The 12,313-nt window shown below is 36.5% G+C and overlaps 1 protein-coding gene across 4 annotated transcripts in view; it reads right to left on the reverse strand.

Moving 5' to 3' along the window:
* LOC122657552 (nicotinate phosphoribosyltransferase 2-like) overlaps positions 1 to 12,313 on the reverse strand; it is a 62,230-nt gene that overhangs the window by 4,055 nt on the left and 45,862 nt on the right. For all 4 annotated transcript variants that reach the window (XR_006332323.1, XM_043852288.1, XM_043852289.1 and 1 more), the window contains 6 exons: positions 9,895 to 9,996; positions 7,371 to 7,478; positions 6,589 to 6,647; positions 5,506 to 5,680; positions 266 to 400; positions 92 to 190 (listed from right to left, as the gene is read on the reverse strand). Coding sequence is in view for 3 of the 4 variants with exons in the window: in XM_043852288.1 (XP_043708223.1) it covers positions 92 to 190; positions 266 to 400; positions 5,506 to 5,680; positions 6,589 to 6,647; positions 7,371 to 7,478; positions 9,895 to 9,996 (678 nt within the window). In the remaining variant the exon portion in view is untranslated. The remainder of the gene's footprint in view (positions 1 to 91; positions 191 to 265; positions 401 to 5,505; positions 5,681 to 6,588; positions 6,648 to 7,370; positions 7,479 to 9,894; positions 9,997 to 12,313) is intronic.

Genomic DNA, 12,313 nt, shown 5'->3' on the forward strand with positions numbered 1-12,313 from the left:
AAGAATATTTATGAGAGCATAAAAATCTTTTTGCTACAAAACTTCCAAATTTAGGGGAGAGTACCAATAAGATGATAAAGTGATAGCATACCTTTGGAGGTGGTTCATTTTCCCCTGTCATTATGTCCACCAAGGGGTAACCTTCTCTCCCATACAATCTATAACACCGTTTTTTGCACGGTATTGAGACCTAGAAGAAGAAAATAATGAACCACTGGGAGACAAACAGAAATGCTATAAAGACAGCTAGACAACATGATCAAACCTTTGATACATCTTCAGAAAGTTTTATGCGAGGTTGATTATTTATCTCAACCAACTTGAAAACACAACCTAGAGCTGCTTGAGCTTGGCATGTAACAAGATAGGTACCTATTCCAAATGCATCAACCTCATGTCCCTGTGAAGAGAACAGCCATCCAAATTTAAATGAGATTCCACAGAAAACTAAAGATATCATGTTATTTTAATCTTTCTTTCGTTATTACAGCAAGTGAGAAGATACTGCAATATTTATCCGGATAGGAACAAAACTTTTTTAACAGGACTTCTTTTAAGAAAACTCAAAAGGAAAACTTTTGTAATCAGAAGGACCTAGATAATCTTTCTCCATAGTAGTTACTTGTCCTGTAATGTCTATCATAGTATCATACTTTATGCCTCCATAGGATGATATTTTATGTTGATCAATATACAATTGTAAAAGCTTCTGTGCAGCCACATAGCTGCGAATAAACATCCTCCAACACAAAAAGCATGCAAGAGGTGCTTTAAAATTTTAACTTGGGAATGTTTGGGTAACCGTTCAGGGGAATTGGAATTGGAAGAAATCCCAAATCCTGAATTCCCAAATCCTGAATTCCCAACACTGTAAATCCAAGAAAATAGCGAGATCTGAAAAGATACTTCCAACACCTCTTATAATATTCATGAAATTGTAGAAGCCTAAAACACAATACTTGGATTCAGGCCATACTTCTAACTCATCCTTTAACTTGTGCCTCAAACAGTTGAAATTGGAATTCCCAATTCCCAACTCTAACCAAACCTATGCTATATGGCTTTTGTACATTTGCCCCTCCCAGATCCTGCAGTAGCGGGAGCCTCGTGCACTGGGACACTCTTTATAACAATTTTCTCATGTAATTTCAATATTCACAATGAGGCAGATTTTCAACCAGAAAATTTCTCAAAGTGATTTAACACTGATAGCAGAACAACAATTTTTATTTGTTAAGAGAGGTATTTCCTTTTGAAGAAGCATTTAAGCATATCATCATCAAGAATATGATCATTGCAAGCTATCGTTCAATGAAAAGCAAGGAATTGGGATTGGGACCAATTCAGGAGTCTACCTTTCTGCCAAAGTTGAACTTTGGTTGTTATTTAGATCAACCAAAAAGACCTACAGTTTTTCAGAAAATCAAAGTTAGGGATTTAGCATAAGAAATTTTGGCTACTAGATTAGATTGGATGAGCCAGGGCGTAGCAAGCATATAGATAGGTCAAATAGGGTAGGTCTGAAATTAGGTTCAACATTCAACTAAGAAAATCTTGTGGTTAGAGTAAGTTGAATAAGGATAGAGTTCCTAGGAGTACTGCAGCTAGGAAAAAATATTATGGTCACAGCGTTCGAACTTTGCAAGAAAAAAGGGCCATATTGGAAACACTCAAGAGAAGTTTTTTAAAGAGAGGTCAATTGCTTCTTTCATTGTTTTGAAAATATCAATTCCATCATCCATTTATGAACTGTAACCTAAAAAAATTATTAGAAGATATAAAAGGAGAAAAGGTGTTCAGAGTTGTAAACTTAATCTGTTAATGGACCAGAACTGGTAAGATGGAGAACCAGTTCCAGTTGGTGGAGGAAGAAGGAGAAGGAAGAAAGAAAAAAAGAAGCAAATATGGGAGAAAAGAGTATGTTGGTTAGTGACCCACACAATATCATTATGTATATACGTAAGTAAAAATACAAGTATGCCCCGGGCAATGCTGGATATTACAACTAAAGACACGAACAAATAAGTTCCATGAATACCCTTATACCCATACATACTACTAATCTAACACTCTCCCTCAATCCGGGGAATAGATATCGTTCCATGTATATCCTTGTATCCTTGCATACTACTATTCTAACAAAAGGAATCCTCTATACCACACAAGGCCATAACAATATATCCCAGCCTTACAAGAGTAAAATTGATCCACAAGCAATATAAAAAAGGGATCCCTCTAATTTTTTATAGGAGAAAAATTCTCTGTGGGGGACACAGGGGCCACATCCAGACACAGTGGGGGGCAAAATGACCCCCACCCCCGAGATGCCAGCACGCTCTCCCTCATTGGCTGCTGTGTGTGCATGGCCCCTGCGCTCCCCCTTTCTAATATTAGTAACATACACCCCTTAAATGGAGAACTGATATAACGTCAGCATATGTCTCTTTCAAATAAATACAAGATATTTAGTCCTATTTAGTGCGTATTTGGCTAAGCTGCATCAGCTTCTAGTGATTCTGGGATTAACAAGGGTAGGTCCAATAAGAAAATTTCATTCAGAATTTTTACCATAAGAAGCTCGAGACGATATTCCTTGGTAAAGATTTCAAATGAAATGTTCTTATTGGACCTGACTTTTTTAACCCCTTAATCACTAAAAGCCCACAAATCTTAGTCAAATATGAACTTAAAAAGTATTAGTATAGGATGACTTACAATTCCATTATTGGGATTCTTAATTACAATTGCGAGTAAGACCCTATTTGTTTCCTCGTAAGATCCCTCTGCAAATGAAAATTTTCCTATAAATTTTGTTTTATAATTGCTTGTTTCACCCAGTTAAAATGAGGTTTCATGTAAGTTTTACCTGAGGTCCACCACTTCTAAGTGCTTTCCCAGGAAAATTTCCAACTAAAACAAGCTACAAATTTTCCAAAAAAATTGCAGCTCGTAAAGTTTACGAGTGCCTTCACGAGGAAACAAATGGTGCATTAAAAAAAAAAAGTTAACTAAAATTTCATTATACAATAAAACAGAAATGTGACTAATGTAGCTCTGGATAGGAGGCAGTGCTACTAGAGACCAGGTGAACAATAATCCTGAAACTAATCAGCCGATTGGGGCAAAGCAGGCTGACTTGACTCAAAACTAGGGTTAGGTTTATGAATTTGGGGATGGGTCTTATATAGTTTTAATAGGCAGACCTAGGGGGTTATTACGGTATAAAAATATCAAGGTTAGATAAGTTTGAAAATTCTGCAGAATTGGGGTTAGGGTTTCGGGTTTTAGAAATTAGGAAAACTATGGAATTTAGGGTTTAAAGTGAGGTTTTGGGGCAGGGCTTTGGATCGAAGGTAGGGGACAGTGGAAGGGTAACTCGACTAGAATTTGGTTGGTTTTTTATGGTGGGAAGTATAAGATCTAAAAATTGGAGTTTTAGGGCTTAATGGGGAATTAAGGGGATTAGGGTTTTAACTGTTGGAACGGGCTGTAACTGAGATCGAGTGGAGGGAGGTGTTTAATGGGGCTGTGACTGTAATATGGGCTGAATCTAATGAAAGAATAAGGCTGTGAAGGGATTCTAGGGGTTAATGGAGTTAGGGTTTTATGGGAATCGATTATTGGAGGTTGGAGGAAGAAGAGGAAGGAAATCTGCAGAGAATTAAAATTAACTCACTGATTAGAACTCCTTCAAAGACAGCAGCAGCTTAAAGATAATCTGAAGAAGAACCTCCCGATCTACAAGATGCAAGGAGTCACTAGAGTCCACCAGCCCTTCAACCTTGATATGACTCACAAGGCTTCCTTGATATGACCATAAGGATTACTCTCAAAGAGCAAGCAGCAGCAGTCATGGCAGCAGCAATAGCAAACGAAATTTTCAAATCTAAATTGTGTGGGGGAGCCTCTCCCACGATCTCTTATTAATAAGGGCCTAAGGGCCAAATCAGATTACAATTCAAACTCATCCTTCAGAAATCGTGGAGGTTTAATTTTGAAGTTAAAACACTAAAAAGAGAAAAGACCTAACTACCCTTAATAACTTAAGACAACTTAAAACAACTTAAATGTTCCCTAACAACCAATAGGATCAAATCCCCTAATAACCAATAGGATTAGATCACTTAAAACAGCTGAAATAAAAGATACCATAGGAACCAATAAGAATAAAACAATCTCAGCCAATAGGATTAAGTCCTTAAGGCTGCCAACAAAAACTAAGTATAGAACTGAAATAAACTATACTAAGGCTCCTACTAAAACCCTATGATCAAGGGGGCTTCTTCAGGTCATGGAGACTTGGATCTACATCAGTGACACCTCTCTAGAATAACATAGAAACCAGTAGAAATACTCCGAAATCTGTAAACAAATTAAAATTGAAACTATACTTAGAGCTGTTAGCCTGTCGTATGGATCTCATGATTTACCTAGTCAAGGATTCCAATCAAGAGCCAGTTAGGAATATGAGAGAAATTCAATCAGAACTACCTTGAACCACATAGTGCTCGATAAGAATTAGATGCATTGTTTGGGGTCCATGGGAACTTGCATGAAGCCCACTGATGGATCCAGTTGGACTTGCTTCAGTTTAGGAAAGTAAACCTAGCATTGGCTTGACTAATTCCAATAAATTATTTCTAATGGGAGTATGGTGGTACGGATGCATGATATGATGATTACATTCACTGATGACAAGTCTACTGTAAGGGCCGGTGCTGTTCTAATGCACTTGAGCAGATTAAGTTTGTGACCACTATTCTTCTCAAATATTTTAGTACCTTACAAATTGTCTTTACGTTCTTCCCTAGGGTTAAAAGAATAAGAGTAAAGTAAAAATCTAATAAATCGTCATTGTGATTCGCAATTGGATATGCACATGGTATGGGTCCTTTCCTATAAATACACCAAGGAAGATAAGTTTCATCACATACATTTGTAGTTTATTTTACAAAACATTCCTTTGATCTCCCCCCACCCCACTTTTCTTGCATCTCTGTAAGTATAGAGGTAATGACAAGATCTTTTTACTAACTCTGATACTCTGCCATGAGCAGGAGCAACTTAAGAAACTTAAGAGCAAAAGTCCAAAAGTATCAATAATTAATTACTTTTGCTATCACCATGGCCACTGAAATTGCAATTATCACTTATCAGAAGTTGTTCCACTTCGCTCCTTCAATAAACACCACAGAGTTGCAACTGATAGCGTTCATTATAATTCTCAACTGTGATTAAGTCACACTTTCAACCAATCATCAATTAATTGGACAGAGCCAAGCATAAACAACTCTAGATGGACTTTGAAAAAGGGAGATGGGAAACATTACTATGGAACACTTTTCTGTGAATAATTTGCAAAGGGAAGTGGAGTAACAGAGTTAGAAGTTTCTAGGCATGTTAGTTTCTTACTTCCCAATGAATTTTTAATACAACCTTCAGCATTTTCAACATGAAACAGTAAACATATATTTGTTCTGTACTATGTTCGATTTTAGAGTTCACCTGTTTGTTCAAAGCATCTATAGTTTCCTCACAAAGATCATTGCTGGCAGTAATGGCCATCTTTCCAAATCCAGGCACTCCAAATTTTTTTTCAATTGCACAGAAGAACCTCCTCGTCTCACCAGATAAATATGCAAGATCACCAGAATCCAACCTAATTCCAACTGCTTTGTACCTGAAAAATATATTAACTCACCATTGAGAAAAATTAAAAGCAACAAAGAATAGCTGAAGTAGGAAGTCTTCTAGATAGAAAGAAAATCGAAGGGCAAAGAAGGTAGGCAGGACCAAATACACTAAATGGAATTATGATTTTGAAAACAAGGACAAACATTTAAGAAACAAAACATAAGACAGCAGGAATCCAATGATCATGTCTTTTACATAGAAAATAACTGTTACAAGCACTTATCCCAAAAGCTCAAGCTGTTAAGTAAGGGCAACAACAATGTGTATCAACATCCCCCTGCATGTGCAAGCCAGTACACACATGGCTCTGCATGTGACACCATCACGTGGCACCAAGGGGCATAGTTCAAAAACTCGTTTCGTCTCGGTCGAAATCTCGAATATTTTGAGTATTTTGGTCATCTCGTTTCGGAAATTTTGGTTATTTCGGTCATTTTGGTCATTTCACACCCACAAATGGCCAAGCAAAACTCATAGAAAAAATACCATATTTCGACATTTCGGTCAGACCGAAACACCGAAACAAAACAAGATTTTAAACCTTGCCAAGGGGGCACAACAACACATAACACAAACCCCTCGCACTTACTAGAGATCAAACAGCTGACCTCCTGGCTCTTATACCACTTGGGGCCCCAACTTAAAAGCTTAAGCTATTAGGTAGATATAGCCAAATGGTATATTAAGACATGTCCAAGGTCCCAGATAACTGATGTGGAACTATAACTCTATAACTCCCAACATCTCAACACTCCCCCTTAGTGTAGCTTCGGGATACCTCGCTCTACATGTAGGGTAAAAAAGCATCAAAATAAAACCAATATTGACAGAAATCATTTTTATTCAAAAAAAATAAATTCCTTGAGGGTAAAGTACTATACTATCCAAACTTACCCCAAATCAGAAAGTGCTAGAGCAACTGCACAGAAGTTAGGAATACCACTCTTCATTACCTGGTAAAAACTAAAAAAGATGTCAACGCTAAGTTGTTGAAATGATTTTATCAATACAACAAAAATAGGTGCACCTGATCAAATAAGACAGCATCATTCCAATGACAAGCATAATACCATTATAATGGCTAATGACAAGAGAGATCAACCACACATGGCGTGTTATCTCTAGCATGAATCCTAGTTGATTGTTACATTATACAAGAACATGGTATGAGCAAGAAAAAGTTTTAGAGATTTATGAAAAATAAAACAACTAGGATTCCCTGAAATATAGTGAATATGACATAAAGGAGATCGCTATATAACTTTTGTCTTACTAGAATAACTTCAAGGAAAATGCCATTTCAGGAAATCACCCAAATCACTGATACCCATCTTGTGAAGATATTATTATGGAAAATAGTCAGTTATACAACTGATTTTATGCTTTGAACTCATTAAACAGTGATCTGAAATTTTGACCGTAAGTTTGAAGCTTGTCCCAGCTAACACTCAAAAAGGGAGGGGGAGACAAAAGGATTAAAAAACTGAGTTAAACAGTACCTAGGATCAGTATAAGAAATAGAAAGCTTCAGTGGAAATATAATAAGATTGACAATCAACATCAGCTAAGAAACAAACAATACTCTGTCAAAACTGAATGAGGATACATTATATATGAGATATAAAACTCAAAATAGTAATTGAACATTCCAATGTGGTCTGGACCAATTTGCTTACATCATATGTGTCCACAAGTGCTAGAAAATTAGTAGGGAATGCCAATGCATATGAGGTGAAAGCTGCCAACTCGCTTTGGTTGGTCTCACCAAAAATCCCACGCATGCACTGAAAAGAAAGAAGAGAGAAATCAATTAAAAGGAAGTTAGATGGAGAGAGTAAGAAAAATAGGAGATGCAAAAACATTATGTGCAACATGACAAAATATGCAGGATGTTCAGAAAATCTGTAATGCTAATGCAAAATAAAATTGATTAAAGGTAAAGCTGTGATATGAAGTATTGAAATGTGAATGAATTTCACTTTGAGATAGCACCACTGAATTTTGTTGGAATTGACAATGCAGGTAAAACAACAAGATTTAGTACATTTGGTATCTGCAATCACTAAAACATGAGATAATATGATATTCAGGAATGTCTATAAAAAGTGCAAACACAGATAAAAAGCAAGCATTTTCTGTACGAATATTTTCTACTATACTAAGCTGTGGAAGTGTCCAATAAAAAAGCTTAAGCTATTAGGTGGAGAGTGTTATTGGTGAAGCCTGATCTTAGTCCAGAAAGTGTTGTGGTGATTCTTCGGTGGGCCGTTTCGCCTTCGAAACGTGTCAGAATGGCCAAAAAGTGCTGTGGTGATTCTTCGGTGGGCCGTTTCGCCTTCTTCGATTTGATATGTATTTCACCCTATGTTGGTTCAGGTCCGAACCAGACCGGGTGGGTCTCTAGGGGCAGTTTTGTACTGTCTGGATTGGGTTTTCTTATATATTGTATCTATCTCTTTGAGAGATGTGAGAGTGAGGGTTTGTATTTGCTTCACAGAAATAGTGGATTCGTTCTATCGCTCGGCCGTGGATGTAAACTTCCTTCTTGGGGGTGAGCCACATAAATCTTGTCTTGTGTGTGATATTTCTCTTCTTTTTTCGTTTTCTTCTGCAAAATCACCATTCTGCTGCGTTGTTTTTCTAACAGAGAGGCTGAACTGGTATACGAAGTTATCCAAGGTCCCTGAGTTTGCCATTGTGGATTTATTCCCAATAGATTTCCCATCATAACTGCAGGTCACAAATTTAGAGGATATACCTCACTTTAAGGTTCATTTGAATTCTACATTTCTACCTTGCAGTCCTTCACACACCAAGTTGAGGGATGAAAGTTTGCACTCTAACCATCAAATAGATAGGGGACTGACCTTCTCGATTGGCGAACAAGTTTGGAACCAGTGGGGATGTTCACTTAACTAGTTTCAACATTGCCTCTAACAAGAAATAAAATGACACAAGACCCACTTTGCTCCATCTTCGCAAATTTTCGACCCAATTTCCTTCCCAAGAGGGAAAACTGACATTATTAACCCCCCCAGACCAAAAAATAATAATAGAAAAGAAAAACTGCGCTTGCTTTGCATATCTGCATGCATGTATTGGACAATGCTTTATTTGTCTTCTGGTGAATAGATAAAACCTTATCAGCAGAGGTTCAAAAGATATGCAGTTGATTATAAGCAGTTTCATTTACTTTCTAACACATGTTGCTTGTAGTATTGGGATTATTTCATACTTGAGACAATTTGCACAGAATTTTCAACAGTATTCTTGTCTGTTCCATGTTTATAGATTCGAAATATTTAAATATCATGTTTAATTTCAAAACTTAGCCGACCCCATTTAGTTGGGATACGGCTGAGATGTTGTTGTTGTATGTTTAAGTTCATAACTGCAAGTAGGTATTGAGAGCTGAAACAGGTTTACAGTGAAGAATAGTGTTGACCTTCTCTCATTGTGTGATGAATTAAAATGCAGCAGACCAGGAAGTGTTGGGTTTAATTATGTTATTTCTATCTAAAGATAAAGCATCAGAGAGTGACATAAGAGAGGTAGCACCTATAAATCTTGACCAAAGAGATAGACTGAAGCAGCAGATCTGAAAGTCATTAGCTCTTTCATTTTCTCTCTCTTCCATCAATCTCTTTCCCTCTTATACCAGAGCAGACCAGTTTCAATGGGAAGAGATCAAGTCTCAAGGCTAAACAAACTTCTTGAGGAGACATCTTTTTCTCTACCTGCCCAAGAAACTGTAGTCTCTCTCTTTGCCACAGGATGGGTCGTTTCTTATTATTGACTTGTGTTTATATGTGTTATCATTATTTATCCCTGCTACTTATGTTTAAGTGGGGTTATTTCTGTCCTTTGTTATTCCTTTAGGTCATTTTGTTAGTTAGACAACTGTATACCCCTCATTAGGTGTTGAAGTTAGGGCAATTGAGTATTTTAAATTTGAAACATGGTTAGTTGTGTGTATGTATGTATGTGTGTGTGTGTGTGTGTGTGTGTGTGTGTGGCGCCTTACCACGTCTTCAGCAAGAAAAACCCTACATTTATCTAATAGCTCTAAATTTGTGCTGCATTAGAGAGTGCGGCTGAAATTGGTGATAGGTCAGTAGATGGAAGGTTCACTGAGAAGTCTATATGACCAAACAAGTTGATTCTAAAAAAGGAATCAAATGGCCCTGAAAAGAAACCAACCTGAATTTTTCTTAGCCAGGTCTGCACTAGACTAACAAAATCTTCACAAATAGTTGATCCATCACTACTGCGGATAGATTTGTCAACAATCTCATCAGGACTCTGCACATTACATGATAATTTAGACTAATTACATTTTATTTTGCTCAATAAGAAGGTATAGCTAGACCAATCTCACAGTATAAATGTTTCAAGAAATAATAATCCTGTATAGTGAAGGAAAACAGCAATGAAGAACCTGACAAACTACCATTCTGAATCAAGGAGACAGCTAACAGGGAGAAACACAAAAAAAAAAGGGACAGGGTTACTTCTCAACTGTAAAGTCATCAAGATAATAAACATGAAGAGAAACAAATTTGCAGATGAATTGGGAAAAATGCAAATGCATTGATACAAGAGCAACAAATCTCAGAAACAAAACCTCTATCAAGCCAAGTTAATTATCAGTTAATAGCTCCATGCCAAAAATTTAGCAGATGGCTACAGGGAACCTGTTAAAAAATTTCTGTCCGTTCAGGGCCGTATCTCCTATTAAAGCATTATCTCTTCAAATCTTTCGTCAACACCATCAAGCAAAAACAAACTTTGATGCCCTGTTGTCACAAAAACTTGCCTCATGGGCACAGGAGAGAATTCAAAAGCACAACAATGCTAAATAAATGACATAACATATCATGTATACAAAAATTGAAGAAAGGGTCTGTGCTGCAGATCAAGGAGGGTACTCTGAAACGTACCAAATGAGGAAGAATATGACTCAGTAATAATTCACAGCCTTTACTCAGCTGCGGTTCTGATTCCTGTCCAGCCAATCGCGGGTGATCATTGTCCTTTTAATTCTTATTATTCTATTAGTTGTAAGAGCTGGAATAGGATTTATAAGTTCCAGTTCAGTTCAAAGTCTGTTTTGTTTATTTAATTAAGTGTTTCAGTCCAAATAGGACTTCTTTATTAGCTTGCGGAATGGGAGTCCTAGTGTTAGTTTGATTTTGGAATTATCTCATTATCTGGTAAGGAGTTTATCCCTATAGGCTGTTAGACAGATCTATGGTCAGCATGTTATATCCTTACAGTTTATTATAAATAAAAGGGAAGGGGTACATACTCCCCCACGATTTTAATGCTATTTTAGATTGGCTTTGCCTTCTTTTATTCTGTGAAATGCATGACTCTGTCGTGAAATGCGGCAATCTATTGGTGGGATTCCAATTGAGGCTAGGTGGGAAGCTTAATCATATGTTCCTTCTTCTAATATTCTTCTTCATTGTTTAGTTCATGCAACAGGTCAGTTCTTAACCCTAAGTTCCTGTGCATATATTATAATTCTGAAAATCTCAATTCTTGATTATTACTCTTGATTTCTAAATTCTGAAATCTTATTTTACTATCAAATTCTATCCTAATTATATATATGATTTTAAATTTTGAATCTGAAATCAGATCATTAGACTCCTATTGATACTAAAATTGTTGGTTTCTTAAATTTAATCTCTGAGATCGAGTTCCCATTTGTGGATTCTATTTTGGATCATATCTCAGATCATTGTTCTACTTTTATTCTGAATTCTCCTAACTGTTGTTACTTAATCTGATTAAATATGTTTTATGCCCTGAAATCACTCCAATCACTGATATTGATTCGTAGGTTTAGAAGTTCTATCTTAAATAGAACTTTCTGTAACTTTGAATCAGACCATTAGGTTTTGGTATTCTGTTCTTTTACCTGAATGGAGTACTCAACCAATTTTTGGACCATATCTAAGCCTTTGAATTCAAGTTATTCAAATTTCCTAGAATCCGGTTCTTTGTCTTCTTCACTTTGATTCTGTTTTTTTTAATTTTTTTTAAACTGAGTTTCTAAACTTAAATTCTTAGGCTTCTAGAAACCCATCAGTCTGACTACAATTATTGATCTCACTTGCTCATTATATTTGGCAGATCACTTCATCCATGGTTTTGTATCTGTTCTGCTATTCTTTAAGACAATAATGTCAGTCTGCTTTGACCTATGTTACCAAGGAACTTAAAAATTATGAGTTTTGCATTTGTCCGACAGTTCATGAAAACCAATGAGAAAGCAACAAATGAAAAACTTTGCCGCACTCAAGTTGGATGCTTTGCTGTCGTGTCCAGGTAACATAGGGTTTGATTGTAAATATTCCTCAGTTAACTAATATCATTATAGAGAACCGTATTTAGGCCTGGTTGATCTCAAATATTGTTATTGCCATCACTCCAATGTATGGATGCAAGAATCTTCATCAAGCCATCGGTTGTGGTTGTTGATAAAAGGGCACTTGTAAAAGCCATATTGTAGTTTCTTACTGGAAGAAGACATAAGCTCTAAGCATCAGCGCATTGCCAAGACTTGCAGACATTGTAGGATGGCTGACATGAAGACATTTGCCCATTTCTC

The sequence above is a fragment of the Telopea speciosissima genome, chromosome 4 (genome assembly GCF_018873765.1).
Source record: "Telopea speciosissima isolate NSW1024214 ecotype Mountain lineage chromosome 4, Tspe_v1, whole genome shotgun sequence".
Classification (NCBI taxonomy): Eukaryota; Viridiplantae; Streptophyta; class Magnoliopsida; order Proteales; family Proteaceae; genus Telopea; species Telopea speciosissima.